We start from the raw sequence: 19143 nt of genomic DNA, 5'->3' as shown, positions 1-19143 counted from the left end.
TATTCCCAACATTACAACCCCTACGATTGCCCCTTGATGCTTCTTAACTTGTCCCACACAGATTCCACATCATTTGTGCTCATATATTTCCTCAATATCTTTTTTAATCAACAATGCAACTCCACCACCTTTTCCTTTCTGTCTGTCCTTTCTAAAAACTGTATAGCCCCCAATGTTTCGATGTTTAGTTCCCGTCCTTGGTCATCTTGGAGCCATGTTTCTGTAATCCCAACTATATCATATCCCTCTACATCTATCTGCGCAAATAATTCAGGCATTTTACCTTGAATGAACAGACATTTCATTCACTCTGAGGTAAATATATCTTGTTTTAAGTAAGGAGCTTAAATCTATGCTCAATATTCCAGGTTAAACTCAATGTGTACTTTGTGGAAAATGAAAGCGGTTTTAGAATAGAGGCCGGAATTCTCCGGCCATTCACTGGCTGCAGGCTTCTCTGGTCCCACTGGCAGGGTACCAGTGTTGTGGGCTGGCTTCAATGGGAATTCCCATTGACTCCGGCGGGAGCAGATAATCCCGCTGCCAGTGAATGGCGCTCTGCCTCCTGCTGCCCAAAAAACACTTGGCTAGAGGCCCAGAGAATCCCGTCCAGAGTTAAGCAACATCTCACTGTTCAGTGTCCACAAAGGGAACAAAACCTAGTTTTCAGGTTCATCAGTTTTTTCAAAAGCAATGTACATGAGCCCACGTGTGTTATACAAAGCGATACGAAATAACTCTCCAAAGTTTTGATTGTCCTGTTTTAAGTCCTTCTGGAATTGAACCACGCGATTTTCAATTTCGTCTTCATCAGCTTCCCCGTCAAAAGCCCTGGAACAGAATTAATAGAGGAATTTAATTTTTATTCGTCCTGACAAAACCAGTTTGGAAACCAAGTTGGTTGTCAGGACAACATGAACAGGAGTTGACCATTCAGCCCATTGAGCCGCCTCCACCATTCAGTTAGTCCACAGCTGTAGTGACAACATAGAGAAGCTCACCAAATGGACAGACAAGTGACAGATAGAGTTTAATACAGAGAAATGTGGGGTGATGCATTTTAGAAGGAGGTAAAGGGAGAGTCAATACAGACTTTATGTCCCAATTCAACAAAGCCAGGGGACCTCAAGATGTATTGCTCTTTGAAGGTGGCAGCAGTAATTGAGAAAACTGTCAATAAAGCATCTGGTTTCCCTGTCATATAGGTTGTGATGATATGAAGACACCAATCTCTTATATGGGTGACATTGTCCATGGGAGGTGGGGGTGGGTGGGCCTGAAGCTCACTTAGAGATCAGGGTACCCTTTCAAAATGGCGCCACAATCTCTGAGGAGCCGGTCTCACCGGCAGGTTCGGCTCGAAGTGTGGGCTAGACCGGCGGAAAACTTCTCAAGGAATGAAAAAATGACAAGAAGATATCGGAGCAGAATTAGGCTATTCGGCCCATCGAATCTGGCCCGCCATTCAATTCTGGCCGATGCGTTCCTCATGCCCATTCTCCTGCCTTCCCCCCATAACTGCTAATCTCCTTATTAATCCATAAATTCCCTTATTAATCGAGAACCCCTGATTTGTGCTTCAGGTGCTGTAACCTACAGGGCTGCAGACCCAGAACTGGAAGGTGGAATTAGCAGAATCGTTCTATTCTACAACATAAGAACGAGGAGCAGAAATAGGCAATTTAACCTCTCCAGCCTGCTCCACCGTTCAATATAATCATGGCTGATTTCATCATGGCCTCAACTCTCCCATTCTCACTGACCCTGAAACCCATTATGAATTAAAAATCAGTCTAACACCTCTGTACATTTACTCATTGTCCCAGCATCCGCTGCACTCTGTGGTAGCGAATTCCACAGATTCATGACTCTTTGGGAGAAGAAGTTTCTCCTCATCTGTTTTAGACGATCGCTTATCCTGAGACTGTGACCTCTTGTTCTAGAATGCTCCACAAATGGAAGCATCCGCTACACATGTACTTTATTCATATATATTTCATCAATCATTAAAGTGGCCATAGTCCTTGATGACCATGGGCTGCTTTCCCCTTTGAGGGGGAGAGCTGCCTGGTGGTGATTTAACCTGAGGGTCACCACACCTCAGGAGGGGTGGGCAAGGGTGGGGTCTTCATGAATAATCTCAGCCAGTAGGGGCTTTGAACCCACACTGCTGGCCTTGCTCTGCAACACAAACCAGCTGTCCCGCCAAGTGAGCTGAACTGGTTCCCATATCATTTTTCGACCTTAATTTGATCCCCCTCATTCTTCTAAACGTATAGGCCTAAACTGCTCAATCTGTCTTCATAAGATAGATCCCTCGGGTGGCATTCTCTGTCCAGCGTCCAGTGACACCGGGATCATGAATCACAATCGGGCGGAGAATCGTGTGTCAGCTGAAATCGAGGCCGGCGCCTGGCGCCAGCGGAATGTCGTGCTCCAGTGCCTCGGCAGCAGCGTGAACGTATTCCAGGCTGCACACCAGCGCGGACACGCAAATTATACAGTGAACACCGTTGGCCTATCATTAACCGCCATGATCCGGAATTCTCCGCGCCTCCCGCAATGCTCCGCCTCTGTCAGGAGAAATTACCAACGGCGCGATTCACTTGTGGTATTTCAAATGGGGAAACAATCACCATGGCTGCTGAGGGAGGTAGAGTTGGTAAGTTATCACTAAGGAGGGAGTGATGGGCAAGCTAATGGGGCTAAAGGCAGACAAGTCTCCTGGCCCTGATGGAATGCATCCCAGAGTGCTAAAAGAGATGGCTAGGGAAATTGCAGATGCACTAGTGATAATTTACCGAAATTCACTAGACTCTGGGGTGGTCCCGGTGGATTGGAAATTAGCAAATGTGACGCCACTGTTTAAAAAAGGAGGTAGGCAGAAAGCAGGAAATTATAGGCCAGTGAGCTTAACTTCGGTAGTAGGGAAGATGCTGGAATCTATCATCAAGGAAGAAATTGCGAGGCATCTGGATAGAAATTGTCCCATTGGGCAGACGCAGCATGGGTTCATAAAAGGCAGGTCATGCCTAACTAATTTAGTGGAATTTTTTGAGAGCATTACCAGTGCAGTAGATAACGGGGAGCCAATGGATGTGGTATATCTGGATTTCCAGAAAGCCTTTGACAAGGTGCCACACAAAAGGTTGCTGCATAAGATAAAGATGCATGGCATTAACGGTAAAGTAGTAGCATGGATAGAGGATTGGTTAATTAATAGAAAGTAAAGAGTTGGGATAAATGGGTGTTTCTCTGGTTGGCAATCAGTAGCTAGTGGTGTCCCTCAGGGATCCGTGTTGGGCCCACAATTGTTCACAATTTACATTGATGATTTGGAGTTGGGGACCAAGGGCAATGTGTCCAAGTTTGCAGATGACACTAAGATGAGTGGTAAAGCGAAAAGTGCAGAGGATACTGGAAGTCTGCAGAGGGATTTGGATAGGTTAAGTGAATGGGCTCGGGTCTGGCAGATGGAATACAATGTTGACAAATGTGAGGTTATCCATTTTGGTAGGAATAACAGCAAACGGGATTATTATTTAAACGATAAAATATTAAAGCATGCCGCTGTTCAGAGAGACTTGGGTGTGCTAGTGCATGAGTCACAGAAGGTTGGTTTACAGGTGCAACAGGTGATTAAGAAGGCAAATGGAATTTTGTCCTTCATTGCTCGAGGGATGGAGTTTAAGACTAGGGAGGTTATGTTGCAATTGTATAAGGTGTTAGTGCGGCCACACCTGGAGTATTGTGTTCAGTTTTGGTCTCCTTACTTGAGAAAGGACGTACTGGCGCTGGAGGGTGTGCAGAGGAGATTCACTAGGTTAATCCCAGAGCTGAAGGGGTTGGATTATGAGGATAGGTTGAGTAGACTGGGACTGTACTCGTTGGAATTTAGAAGGATGAGGGGGGATCTTATAGAAACATTTAAATTATGAAGGGAATAGATAGGATAGATGCGGGCAGGTTGTTTCCACTGGCGGGTGACAGCAGAACTAGGGGACATAGCCTCAAAATAAGGGGAAGTAGATTTAGGACTGAGTTTAGGAGGAACTTCTTCACCCAAAGGGTTGTGAATCTATGGAATTCCTTGCCCAGTGAAGCAGTTGAGGCTCCTTCATTACATGTTTTTAAGGTAAAGATAGATAGTTTTTTGAAGAATAAAGGGATTAAGGGTTATGGTGTTCAGGCCGGAAAGTGGAGCTGAGTCCACAAAAGATCAGCCATGATCTAATTGAATGGCGGAGCAGGCTCGAGGGGCCAGATGGCCTACTCCTGCTCCTAGTTCTTATGTTCTTATATATTCCCAAAGGCATAGCTGTGGGCTGCCAGTCCTGCCGCTGGCCGAGAACAGTCGCGGGGGTGGGGGTGGGGGGGGGGGTCGGTTGTGCAGCAGGGAATGGTGATTTGGGTCCTGCAGCGCACCCCACTGACCGCCCACCACGGCCCCTGGTTGCCCAGAGAACCACCAGCCGTATGGGTGCCCCTCAAAAGGCCGCTCCCCCGAGGAGACCACAGACTCCGCTCCGCTATTCACAACCTGGTGCCACATTGCTGCTGTGGCAGCACGCAGTCCACCCAAGGGGGAAGCCCACAGCAGATCCCACAGGAAGCCACAGGACAGGGGCTGCAGGGCGTACTGTTGGCATAGGTAGGGGAGCAACTGGTACCCTTGCTGGCAGGGATGGGTGCCGGGTCAGAGCCTCCCCCAAAGTTGCCATGGACTGATGGGGCAAGGGGTGCAGTGCAGATGGGGGCATACGGAGAGGCAGCAATGCAGACTGGGGCCACCGTGTAGCCGGTTGGACCAGGATGGGCTCAGGTGTACCATTCTAACATGTTCGCTTTAAGCAGCACGGTGGCGCAGTGGTAACACTACAGTCTCACGGTGCCGAGGTCCCAGGTTCGATCCCGGCTCTCGGTCATTGTCTGTGTGGAGTTTGCACATTCTCCCTGTGTTTGCGTGGGTTTCGCCCCCACAACCCAAAGATGTGCAGGGTAGGTGGATTGAACACACCAAATTGCCCCTTAATTGGAAAAAATTAATTGGGTACTCTAAATTTATTTTTTTTAATGTTCGCATTTCACCCCCAGCAGAGAATGGATTTTGGTTTCCAACCGGGAATGGCTGGAATCTGCCTGGCTGACGCAGCCCTGACGGATACACTGCGGCTGTACAAGCTGGAGCTGCTCCGGGAATACCCTGCCGAACAGGAGTCTGCCCCAGAGGAGGAGGAGCCAGCGGGTGGGAACGGAGAGCCGGCCATCCAGCAGGCGGAGGAGGGGTTGGGAAGGAGTCGCCACATCAGAACCCGTGTGTAGCGGCAGCACGTGTCATTGGAGGACCAGCCGGACCCAGCATGTCACCAAAGACTCCGGCTGGGCAACGAGACTGTGCGACATCTCTGCTGCATCATGGAGCATCTGGAACCGCGGGGAGTATGGGGGAGGACACCTGCTCCTCAAAGCCGTCAAGGTGACGGTCACCTTGAACTTCTATGCAACGGAGTCCTTCCATGTGCCGAGTGGGGACCTGTCGAGGATCTCCCAGACATTCATGCACAGGTGCAACCGTGCCATTACAGAGGCCCTGCATACCCAGGCACTGCAACGCATCCATCTCAATGTGGACCAAGCCCACCAGGATGCCCAGGCAGCGGGATTCACTGCCATCGCTGGGAAGCCCCAGGTTCAGGGGCTGATCGATGAGACACATGTCCCCCTATGAGCACCGCCGCAGGAGGAATTGGCCTTCATAAACCAAAAGGGGTACAACTCCATGAATATGCAGCTGATCTGTGACCGGCAGCTGCAATCATGCACATCTGCGGTGATAACCAGGCAGCGTGCACGAGGGCTCCATCCTTGGCAGGAAGAATATCCCAAGGTAGTTGAGGAACTCCCCTGAGTGAGGGGTTGAGAGGTTGTCTTCTCGGTGACAGGGGTTATCCACTGCAGTCGTGGCTGATGATGTTGATCCGGAAGCCCCAACCAACGCAGAGACCCGCTACAATGACGCATGCAATGACCAAGGGTGTGATCGAGCAATGCTTCGGCATCCTGAAGATGTGATTCAAGTGCCCGAGCCACTCTTGAGGTGCCCTTTAGTATAGCACTAGGAGCGTCTCCCTCATCGTGGTATCCTGCTGCATCCTCCACAAAATCACGCAGCAGAGGTGCTGGAGGAAGAGGAAGTACTCCAGGCCTCATCCAGTGAAGAGCATGTAGAGGAGGGCCAGGGTGGCAGGGCTTGGGGCCTGGGCAGCCACTGGAGGCCGCAAAATGTGTTCACCTGGCCACTGCACAGGGGACACTAATTGGCACCAGGTTCACTGACTATGGAACCCAGCCACTGGCTACTCGAACATCCCGTCCCAACCCACACACCCACCTCTCCCCCATGTCCAATCTCCCCATCCCTTGTGCACCCTCTCTGCACCACCCCTCTGGCAGGTGAAACCGCCTTCATTAACGTGGAACTCTCGCGATTCAGTCCCGGCGTCAGTGCTTAGTCTCTCAAACGGAGAATCCTGGAGCTCATCCCTGCAATCAATCGAGTGAACCTCCTCTGAAATGTCTCCAATGTCATTACATCTTACATCTTTCCTCAAATAAGGAGACCAGAATTGTGCACAATACTCCAGGTACGGTCTCACCAATGTCTTATATAGTTGCAACAACACTTCCTTACCTTTAAATTCAATTTTTGCTTTAAATGCCAAAATTGTATTCGCTCTCCTGCTGCACCTACATGTTAGTTTCCTGCAACTCATACATGAGGACCCCCAGGTCCCTCTGCACCGGAACATCCCAAAGTCCCTCCCAATTTAGTTAATAAGTTGCTATTCCATTTTCCCGACCAAAATGGATGATCTCACACTTATCCACGTATAAACTCCATCTGCCACATTTTGGCCCACTCACCTAACCTATCTATATTCGCCGTATTATTGCCAAGTTTGAGGCTGCCACAAAAATAGGTGGGAAGGCAAATGGCGAGGGTGACGCAAAGGGTCTCCAGTGGGATATCGGCAGGTTAAGTGAATGGGCAACAACTTGGCGGATGGAATATGATGTAGGAAAATGTGAAGTTTTGCGCTCTGGCAGGAAGAATAAAGGAACTAGAACATAGAACGATACAGCGCAGTACAGGCCCTTCGGCCCTCGATGTTGCACCGACATGGAAAAAATCTAAAGGCCATCTAACCTACACTATGCCCTTATCATCCATATGCTTATCCAATAAATTTTTTAATGCCCTCAATGTTGGCGTGTTCACTAATGTTGCAGGTAGGGCATTCCACGGCCTCACCACTCTTTGCGTAAAAAACCCACCTCTGACCTCTGTCCTATATCTATTACCCCTCAATTTAAGGCTATGTCCCCTCGTGCTAGCCACCTCCATCCGCGGGAGAAGGCTCTCGCTGTCCACCCTATCTAACCCTCTGATCATTTTGTATGCCTCTATTAAGTCACCTCTTAACCTTCTTCTCTCTAAAGAAAACAACCTCAAGTCCATCAGCCTTTCCTCATAAGATTTTCCCTCCATACCAGGCAATATCCTGGTAAATCTCCTCTGCACCCGTTCCAAAGCTTCCACGTCCTTCCTATAATGAGGCGACCAGAACTGTACGCAATACTCCAAATGCGGCCGTACTAGAGTTTTGTACAACTGCAACATGACCTCATGGCTCCGGAACTCAATCCCTCTACCAATAAAGGCCAACACACCATAGGCCTTCTTCACAACCCTATCAACCTGGGTGGCAACTTTCAGGGATCTATGTACATGGACACCGAGATCCCTCTGCTCATCCACACTACCAAGAATTTTACCATTAGCCAAATATTCCGCATTTCTGTTATTCTTTCCAAAGTGAATCACCTCACACTTCTCCACATTAAACTCCATTTGCCACCTCTCAGCTCAGCTCTGCAGCTTATCTATGTCCCTCTGTAACCTGCAACATCCTTCCGCACTGTCTACAACTCCACCGACTTTAGTGTCGTCTGCAAATTTACTCACCCATCCTTCTGCGCCCTCCTCTAGGTCATTTATAAAAATGACAAACAGCAACGGCCCCAGAACAGATCCTTGTGGTACGCCACTCGTAACTGAACTCCATTCTGAACATTTCCCATCAACTACCACTCTCTGTCTTCTTTCAACTAGCCAATTTCTGATCCACATCTCTAAATCACCCTCAATCCCCAGCCTCCGTATTTTCTGCAATAGCCGACCGTGGGGAACCTTATCAAACGCTTTACTGAAATCCATATACACCACATCAACTGCTCTACCCTCGTCTACCTGTTCAGTCACCTTCTCAAAGAACTCGATAAGGTTTGTGAGGCATGACCTACCCTTCACAAAACCATGCTGACTGTCCCTAATCATATTATTCCTATCTAGATGATTATAAATCGTATCTTTTATAATCCTCTCCAAGACTTTACCCACCACAGACGTTAGGCTCACTGGCCTATAGTTACCGGGGTTATCTCTACTCCCCTTCTTGAACAAAGGGACCACATTTGCTATCCTCCAGTCCTCTGGCACTATTCCTGTAGCCAATGATGACCTAAAAATCAAAGCCAAAGGCTCAGCAATCTCTTCCCTGGCTTCCCAGAGAATCCTAGGATAAATCCCATCCGGCCCCGGGGACTTATCTATTTTCACCTTGTCCAGAATTGCCAACAATTCTTCCCTACGCACCTCAATGCCATCTATTCTAATAGCCTGGGTCTCAGCATTCTCCTCCACAATATTATCTTTTTCTTGAGTGAATACTGATGAAAAGTATTCATTTAGTATCTCGCTTATCTCCTCAGCCTCCACACACAACTTCCCACCACTGTCCTTGACTGGCCCTACTCTTACCCTAGTCATTCTTTTATTCCTGACATACCTATAGAAAGCTTTTGGGTTTTCCTTGATCCTACCTGCCAAAGACTTCTCATGTCCCCTCCTTGCTCGTCTCAGCTCTCTCTTTAGATCCTTCCTCGCTTCCTTGTAAATATCAAGCGCCCCAACTGAAACTTCACGCCTCATCTTCACATAGGCCTCCTTCTTCCTCTTAACAAGAGATTCCACTTCTTTGGTAAACCACGGTTCCCTCGCTCGACCCCTTCCTCCCTGCCTGACTGGTACGTACTTATCAAGAACATGCAATAGCTGTTCCTTGAACAAGCTCCACATATCCAGTGTGCCCAACCCTTGCAGCCTACTTCTCCAACCAACACATCCTAAGTCATGTCTAATGGCATCATAATTGCCCTTCCTCCAGCTATAACTCTTGCCCTGCGGGGTATACTTATCCCTTTCCATCACTAACGTAAAGGTCACCGAATTGTGGTCACTGTTTCCAAAGTGCTCACCTACCTCCAGATCTAACACCTGGCCTGGTTCATTACCCAAAACCAAATCCAATGTGGCCTCGCCTCTTGTTGGCCTGTCAACATATTGTGTCAGGAAACCCTCCTGCACACATTGTACAAAGAATGACCCATCTAATGTACTCGAACTATATATTTTCCAGTCAATATTTGGAAAGTTAAAGTCTCCCATAACAACTACCCTGTTACTTTCGCTCTTTTCCAGAATCATCTTCGCCATCCTTTCCTCTACATCCCTAGAACTATTAGGTGGCCTATAGAAAACTCCCAACAGGGTGACCTCTCCTTTCCTGTTTCTAACCTCAGCCCATACTACCTCAGAAGAACTGAAAACTATTTAAATGTAGCAAAATTGCAGAAAGTTGCAGCCCAGAGTGATTTAGGGGGTTCTCATGCATAAATCACAAAAAGCTTGCAAGCAAGTTCAGCAGGTAATAGGGAAGGTAAATAGAATTGTTGGCCTTTATTTCAAAGGGAATGGAACATATAAATAGGGAAGTCTTGCTAAAGCTGCAAGGCACTAATTTGACCAGACCTAGAATACTGCAAATAGTTTCGGTCCCCTTATCTAAGGCAATTGCAGGCAATCCAGAGAAGGTTCACCAGGTTGATCCCGGGTATGGAGGGATTTTTTTATGAGGAAAGGTTGAGTAGGTTGGGCCTGTACTCATTGGAGTTTAGAAGAATGAGAGGTGACCTTATTAAGACGTATAGGATTCGCAGGAGCTTGACAGGTGATAGAAATCAGATTTTGTAGTTAGCTATAGATAAGATAGATGAACGGTTTAATGAAGAAATCCTGGTTGGAAAAATCCTTTAATCCTGAAGAGTATTACATAGAATTTACAGTGCAGAAGGAGGACATTCGGCCCATCGAGTCTGCACCGGCTCCTGGAAAGAGCACCCTACCCAAGGTTAACACATCCACCCTATCCCCATAACCCAGTAACCCCACCCAACATTAAGGGCAATTTTGGACACTAAGAGCAATTTATCATGGCCAATCCACCTAACCTGCACATCTTTGGACTGTGGGAGGAAACCGGAGCACCCAGAGGAAACCCACGCACACACGGGGAGGATGTGCAGACTCCGTACAGACAGTGACCCAAGCCGGAATCGAACCTGGGACCCTGGAGCTGTGAAGCGATTGTGCTATCCACAATGCTAACTAAATAAAAATATATTAACCATAAAAGTGAGGAAAAAGCTGACGAATTATGAACAGAACACAGTTCTCACATTTTGCAAGTTGTTGGCCCAAATAGCAGAACAGACCTTTTGTGTTATGGTAAACTGGGCTGACATCCCAGTTCTGTTTTGATGGTAACGGCTGTCAGCTCATAGTGATAATTTCTTGTGGGAAACGTGTTTCACTGGACCATCATGGAAAATTACCGCAAATCGTTCATCTCTTAAATTTGACAGACAGACACTTCGGTCGAATTAAGTGAATTCCAAATCAGTTAAAACCAATCACAGCTGTAATGAGGATGAAACTTTAAAGATAGTAATCTCCTTAAAAAGTTCAGTTGCCGGGATGAGAAACCACCCCTTTTTCTACTGCGGAATCATTCTTACTTAATCTCTGAAACCTTTTCTCTTGCTTGCTTTTGCAAATCACCTGTTTTATGTTGTTGAAATCATTCAGTCGTTTTTAACTAGTGTGTATTTGATTTGTAGAATTACCAAGTTGTATTTCTCGACCACTCGACCACTGTATTTGCTAAAGACAATTGATCTGACCAGCTTGTTGCAGGGCTAGTTGGATTTTGTATTGAAAAATAAACTTTATCAGTAGACACTAAAGCTGACGAATAAAGTTACAAATACTTCACCAAGAAGCGCAGTCTGGAATCTCTGTTATTTGGGAACTAAAAAGGGATAACGCATATCCAGGGTTCCAAGTAGACACAGAGATCCATCAATTGGCATAGTCGACAGGATGGTTCCTCTTGTGGCAGAGTCTAGGACCAGAGGGCACAATCTCAAAGTAAGAGGTCGTCCATTTATGACAGAGATAATGAGGAGATTCTTCTGGGTGAAAATAGAACGGGAGTCATCGCCTCAAAATAAGGGGAGCAGGTTTAGGACTCAGTTGAGGAGGAACTTATTCACCCAAAGGGCTGTGAATCTGAGGAATTCCCTTCCCAGTGAAGTAGTTGAGGCCACTTCATTAATTGTTTTTAAGGCAAAGATAGATAGATTTTGAATAATAAAGGAATTAAGGGATATGATGAGCAGGTGGGTAAGTGGAGCTGAGTCCACAAAAAGATCAGCCATGATCTTATTGAATGGCAGAGCAGGCTCAAGGGGTCAGGTGGCCTACCCCTGCTCTTAGTCCTGATGTTCTTCTGTTCTGTCCGAGGGGAGAATCTTTGGAATTCTTTACCTGGGGCTGTGGAGGCAGGGACATTAAGTATGTCCAAGGCTGAGGTAGGCAGATATTTAAGCGATAGGCAATCAAATATTATTTGGATAAGGTGGGGAAGTGGAGTTGAGGATTATCATCTCACATTTAATGGTGGAGCAGACTCGATGGGCCTACATCTTGTGGCCCAATGGTATGACAATTTTTAAATGTTGTATTTAAACATTGTGGAAGAGACATACGCTCAATGGTCTGTCCTTATGGACACACGGAATTGAGCTGCACAGTTCTGTCTGTTTGGTCGAAGAGACTCCAGGGTCAGATTCTCCAACTCTAGCTCCAAATATGCTCTTATGTTTGCGTGATTTTTATGTGCAAAGATTGCCTGCAGAGTTTCCTGTGCTACAACTCTAACACATACTGCCCACACCCAGCCGATATCTCAGAAACTCCTTCTCCATCACCTTCTGTACTTTTCAAGGGAGAACTTCCATCTTTACTGATTGTTCATGAAACCTGAATCCCTGATCAGGAATTCCCGGAGTGAACTGTTGTTCACAGGAATGACTGGCTGAAAATTCACAGGCCCCAAGTCCATGAATTTCTGCCAATGATTTAAACAGACTAAAAACCAGCCCATAATTTCTGCCATTTCAGCAATGTCTGCCATCAAGACTACAGATGAGAAATAGCATCACAGTTCATTACAACAGGAGAATAATGTCCACATTGGGATTGTGCTGTGTAGTGACCCTTACTGGTAGTGCCATAGGAAGGTGGCAAGTAACATTGTAACTGTGTGAGGAAAACAGAGGTAATTTTAAGTGATCTATAGTTGCAGAGTTAAATATTAGGAATAAGTTATAGCTTTAAGATGGTTGAATTAAATGTTGCCGTTTAAGGCTGTGTAAACCTATTGTGAGATTCATGCTAGACAGAAGTGTTTGTATCTGTGAAGGTCTGGACAACTCAAATTCATCTTGTTTTGTGCTCAGAGAGGGTTGTGGCATGAAACATAAACAAGCTTAATAACCAGTGACACCAATAGCGTAGGAATGCTTTCTGAGTGTAGATTTTGCTGAATATAGCAGTTGGTTTTAGAAGGCTAGATAGAGAGGAAACATCTTTCAGATTGTGAGAAGAAAAGCTATACCATGATGCAATGGTTAAGAAAACAATTGCAGGAATGGCTCATTAAGGAGACTAGAGAAATGAAGAGAAGTTTCCAAGAAGTCTGAAGTTACATTAATAAAGAAAGAACCGAGCAGCATGGTGGCACAGTGGGTTAACCCTGCTGCCTCACGGTGCCGGGGTCCCAGATTCAATTCTGGATCACTGCCCGTATGGAGTTTGCACATCCTACCCGTGCCTGCGTGGGTTTCGCTCCCACAACCCAAAGATGTGCACAGTAGGTGGATTGGCCTGGATAAATTGCCCCTTAATTGGAAAAATGAATTGGGTACTCTAAATTTATTAAAAATAAACAAAGAAAGAACCGCCTGAAGAATAAGATAATATTTCTGGATGTTAAAGTCAGAGATGGGAAGTGACGAGCTGATATGGTAGGCCACAGACAAACAACAATTCTGAAGCAATTGGAAGGCTTGTTGTCCTTATTTCCAGAGTTTGTGCAGCATTTTGGAAGCATGTTGCGATTCAAGATAAAGGAAGTTTTAAAGGAGAGGTGGAAAACCTGGCGCTGGATTTCTTGTTAAAAGTGAAGTGGAAGCTTTGTTTGACAGGATAGTTGGAAAATCTGGAGTGCATTATTAATACAAACAGCTGATGGAAAACATTGTTTGGAAAAATGCTTTAAAGCGTGTCTTTTTGGGAGTAGAGTTAGGAAACTCATGTGCCAATCATCTGGGGGGATTGTGAGAGAAATTCACAGAAGATCAGTTCAGCAGCATTGGCCATTTAGTTTCAGAATGGGGGGTTATTTTTGAAAACTATATATACATTTATGAACCTAAGGAGGGAGTAAAGAAGCATTGTAGTATAATCAAACTTTCCATGTTTAATAATGTTTTCTTTCATATTATTAAAAACTAATGAGTAATCCAGTGTTTCTATTCCTCCACATTTTCGAAAAATAAATAAAAGTTACAGTTCTTTGAGCCAGCATTCCATTCTGGAATGTTTCTGTCCAGTGGTAACACCAACTGGGAAAAAACTGTGTCATTTATAACTATGCAGTGAAACGAGCAGATAAAGAGACATTTAAAGTAATGACAGTGGAATAGAACATCAGATATCTCAATGATGGGATGATGTATTTTGGATGAGGCACTGATCAAAGGAAGTGAAATTGTTCTTCCAGAAATACAGAACGTGGTATATGTGTGAATTACAGAAAAACAGGAACTAACTCCAGATGATCCAGAGTAATGGGAATGGGGAGGTCTGGCTGTCTTATCAGAAGAGAGTCTGCTGGTTGTAAAATATGGACCAATCCATTTCACGATGAATATTGACCAATGTTCCCACGTGACTGGATGACCCCATTAATCACAGATTGACTCAACGTAGAGTCTTGGCAGCATGGTGGCACAGTGGTTAGCACTGCTGCCTCACAGCTCCGGGTTCCCAGGTTCAATTCCGGCCTCGAGTGACAGTCTGTGTGAAGTTTGCACTTTATCCCTGTGTCTGGGTGGGTTTCCTCCGGGTTCTCCGGTTTCCTCCTGCAGTCCAAAGACGTGCAGCTAGGTGGATTGGCCATGCTAAATTTCCCCCCCAGTATCCGAAAAGGTTGGGTGGGATAACTGGGGTACGAGGATAGGGTAGAGGTGTGGGTTAAGAACGCTGCTCTTTCCCAGGGCCGGTCCAGCCTCGATGGGCCAAATAGCCTCCTTCTGCACTGTAGGGATTCTATGATCTTCTATGATGTTGGCTCAAGAGCTGATATGTTGAAGGGCCATTTGGACTCAAACCATAAATTGCTCCTCTCCACAGATGCTGCCAGACCTGTTATGCTTATCCAGCTTTTCCTCTTTCATTTTGATATCAAATATATCAGCAATGAAACTCACCTGACATAGAACCAAACATCAGGTCTTCTTTCTACTTCAACTGTGTCATCTAATGGTTCCGGTACCATTTCGATTTCAGGAAGGAGTAGACGATATACGACAAATGACTGTTGCATTGTGCCATTTTCCAAAGAACCAAGAACTCCCCAAGGAGCAGCGGTAGGAACAATTGTACCTGTGGATAAAGGAAACACAGCAGTTCCAGGTAAGGGGGACTGGGTGACTTTGCTGAGATGTGGAAAACACTGATGTGGATACATTGAATTATAGACACACAGAATGATGCTGTTCCTGTGCCTTTTGCTGGAGTTATCCAATTAATCACACTGACCTCTTTCCCCACTGACCCACTTAAATGTTCCCCATTAGTTCAACATTTATCTTTTGAATAGGCGGGATTGAATTTTCTTCCATCACCATTTCAGACAGAGCATTCCAGATTACAATGATTCATTGTTTCAATGAAAGCTTCCTCTGTTCTTTTGCCAATCATATTAATTCTATGTCCTCCGGTTATTGACTCCTCTGCACTGGAAACAATTTCACCAAATTTACTCTGTCAAAACCCTTCTAGGTTTGAAAACCTCTCAAATCTCCTGGTAACTTTCTCTGCTCAAAGGAAATTCCCTCCAACTTCCCCAGTCTCTCCATGTAGCTGAGGCCCATCAACACTCACATAATTCTCACAAATCTCTGTGCAACCTCTGCAAGGCCCTGGGCTCCTTCCTGAAGTGTGGAGCCCAGGATTAAGCACAATACTCCAGCTGAGGCATAACCAGTGTTGCACGAATGTTAAAAATAATTTTTTCACTTTTCGATTCTATTCTTTGAATAACACCAAGGATTCTTTACATTGTGGCAATTCATGGAAGCTGGTTGTCCTTGGTGACCGCGTCTGCAGGAGGTGTGTCCAACTGCATCTACTGGTTAGTCGCATTTCGGAGCTGGAGCTGAGGGTGGATTCACTGTGGAGCATATGCGACGCTGAGCAAGTCGTGGATAGTACGTTCAGTGAGGTGGTCACACCGCAGGTGAGGATTGAACAAGCAGAAAGGGCCACCAGGCAGAGTAGAGGAAGGCAGGTGGTGCAGAAGTCCCCTGTGGCCATCTCTCTTTCTAACAGATATACTCTTTTAGATACTGTTGGGGGAGATGACCGTCGGTAAAAGCAGTGGCAGCCAACTCCATGGCACCATGGGTACACAGTAGGGGAGGAGGAATAACGTCAAGGTTACAGTGGTAGGGGATTCAATTGTAATTGGAGCAGACGGGCATTTCTGTGTCTGAAAAAGTGATTCCAGAATGGAATGTTGCCTCCCTGGTGCCAGTGATATCACTGAACGACCGCAGGGCATACTGAAGGGGGAGGACAAACAGGCAGATATGAAGTACACATTGTTACTCACGACATAGGCAGATGTCGTGCATGCAGAATTTAGGGAGCTAGTAAGTAGATTGAAAAAACAGGAGCCAGAAGGCAGTAATCTCTGGATTACCTCCAGTGCCACGTGAGAGTGAGTATAGAAATAGTAAATTGGTCAAGATGAATGCATGGCTGGAGGAAAGGTGCAAGAGGATGGGCTTCAGATTCCTGGGACATTAGGACCGCTTTTGGGAATGGTGGGATCTGTACAATGCAGACAGTTTGCACCTGAACCAACATGGATCCAGTGTTTTTGCAGGGAGGTTTGCTAGTGTTGTTGGGGAGGGTATAAACTAACTTGTCAGTGTGGGGGAGGGATTCTGAGGGAAGATTCAGCAGGAATAGATGCACAGCCAAAATTAGAAGAGACATCAAGTGACATAGGAAAGCAGAGAATGTCTCGACTACTTAAGTCACAAGGGAGTTTGTAAGATTGGATGGTATTTATTTCAATGCAAGGAGTCTGATGAACCCAGGGAGATGAATTTAGGGCACAAATTAAAACATGGGGATATGATTTCATGCTATCACTGAGATATGGTTGAGAGAGGGATGGGATTGACAGCTCAATATTCCAGGATACAGGATTTTCAAGTGAGATATGGCAAGTGAGGTGTGGCAATTGTGATCAGGGAATCAAATACAGCAGTAAGGAGGGACAACACCTTGTAAGGCACTTCGACTGAAGCCAGCTGGATAGAACTTAAAAACCGAGAAGGAGCAATCAGATTGATGGGAGTGTTCTCCAGGCCCACAAGCAGACCGAGAGAAATAGAATAGCAGGTATGTGGACAGATCTCAGAGGTGTAAAAGTAATAGGGCAGTGACAGTGGGACATTTCAGCTTCCTCAATATTAACTGTGGTAGTCATAGTGTGAAAGGTTTAGAGGGAGCAGAATTCTTAACATGCAACCAGGAGAATGCTTTAAGCCAGTAAGGAGAAATGAAATGATAATCGCTTATTGTCACGAGTAGGCTTCAATGAAGTTACTGTGAAAAGCCCCTAGTCGCCACATTCCGGCACCTGTCCGGGGAGGCTGGTACGGGAATCGAACCGTGCTGCTTGGTCTGCTTTAAAAGCCAGTGATTTAGCCCAGTGAGCTAAACCAGCCCCTGTAGGCCCTACAAGAGAGGGAGCGGTCCTGGTCTTAATTTTAGGTAACGTTGTTGAGCAAATGGCTGAAGGATCATTTGTGAACATTTTGCAAACAGTGTTCGTAACTCGCAGATGCGAGTCAGGATGGTATTGGTGCGGCGTTAGTTCAATGAGATGACACATCATCCTAGGCACCAGTAGCTTACGTGTCACGGGCAATGACACCCACTGAAACCAGATATGCACAGATTGAGAAGGAGTGCTTAGGTCTTCTGACCGGCATCCTCAAATTTCATGATTATGTCTATGGCCTGCCGACATTCACTGTCGAGACGGATCATCGGCCTCTGGCCCACATCATCCATAAGGACCTGAACGACATGATGCCTCGGTTGCAGAGAATCCTGCTTAAACTTAGGAGGCATGACTTCAATTTGGTGTACACGCCTGGCAAGGAGCTCATCTTAAGGATGACCTGACGGTGATCGATAGCGATGCCATCCTTCTCAAGCTGGACAGGATTGTCATTCCACTCAGTCTCCAGAGCTTGGTGCTGCACCAGATTCATGAGGGACACCTGGGCGTCGAGAAGTGCAGACGCAGAGCCAGGCAAGCTGGCCCGGCATCAGCCAGGACATCACGAACATGGTCCTGAACTGGGCTACCTGTCAGCAATTCCAACCAGGGCAGAGCAAGGAGACGCTCCAACCACATGACCAAGAGACCTCTCCGTGGTCCAAGATTGGCATCAACCTCTTCCATGCTAATGACGCGACTACATATTGATCATTGACTACTTCTCAAACTACCCAGAGGTGCTGAAGCTACAAGAGCTCACCTTCACGGACTGTCATCAAAGCCTGTAAGGAGGCGTTCTCAAGGCATGGCATCCCAATCACCGTCATGAGCGACAATGGCCCGTGCTTTCACAGTCGAGAATGGTCTATGTTTGCCAGGTTATACAATTTCAACCATGTCACCTCCAGTCCGCATGGAAAAGTCAAGAAAGGGGGGCACATTGCTAAATAACTCATCTGCAAGTTCGCGGACTCTGCTTCCGACATACACCTTGCACTGCTCGCGTACAGGGCAACTCCATTGTCCGGGGATAGGACGGCCAGATCGGTGGCTCAACTCCTGTCAACGACGCTTCCAGCCATACACCTGCCCAACCTTGATCACCTCCCGGTGCTGCAGAAGATGCAGCAGCTTCAAGACCGTCAAAAAAAGGGCTATGATGCCCATGCCTCCGATCTGGCCATGCTATCCCCGGCAGACACTGTCAGGATCAAGATACCGGATGGTGGGTGGTCTGCTCCGGCTGTCGCTGTTCGACAGGCCGCGCCCCGTTCTTATGTTGTACGTATGGTTGATGGCGCCAGCGTGCGAAGGAATCGATGTGCACTGCGCAAAGTTGCTTGCCCACAATCACTTTCCCCTCCATTTCCACATGTTGAATTGCCACCTCCAGATACCTCAAGCCACGAGGCCACCAGTCAGGCTTCCATCCCGCCTGTCAATGTGCCGTCATCCCCTCCACCTCCTCTCCGGTGGTCGACCAGGATAAGACGCAAGCCTCAGAGACTGGATTTATGAACATTTGTTTTGTTTGCTCTGTTGTGTATTCCTCAGTCAGTCACGTTAGACAGACTCATTCACATGTACTTCCATTCACATACACCAAAAAAACATAAAAAAGGGGGAGATGTCATGATATGCAAACATGCAGCTAATGAACACTTAGAAGAGGACACGACCAATGAGCAGTCAGGACACTCAGGGGTGGTATCTCACTATAAAAGGGATGAGGCAATCATACCCCGCCTCT

At 46.5% G+C, this 19143-nt stretch overlaps 1 protein-coding gene across 1 annotated transcript in view; it reads right to left on the bottom strand.

Annotated features, from left to right (window-relative positions):
- Positions 1–486: 486 nt before the first annotated feature.
- The window catches only part of LOC119967026, a 28183-nt gene continuing 9526 nt past the window's right edge, over positions 487–19143 (bottom strand). Inside the window, exons 3-4 of the mRNA XM_038799029.1 lie at positions 14797–14971; positions 487–831 (exon numbers count right to left, since the gene is read on the bottom strand). Coding sequence (XP_038654957.1) covers positions 660–831; positions 14797–14971 — 347 coding nt within the window. The 3' untranslated portion in view covers positions 487–659. The remainder of the gene's footprint in view (positions 832–14796; positions 14972–19143) is intronic.

This window comes from Scyliorhinus canicula, chromosome 6 (assembly GCF_902713615.1).
Source record: "Scyliorhinus canicula chromosome 6, sScyCan1.1, whole genome shotgun sequence".
NCBI classification, from domain to species: domain Eukaryota; kingdom Metazoa; phylum Chordata; class Chondrichthyes; order Carcharhiniformes; family Scyliorhinidae; genus Scyliorhinus; species Scyliorhinus canicula.
The sequence above is the reverse complement of the archived record's forward strand: the minus strand, read 5'-3'. Positions and strand labels throughout refer to the sequence as shown.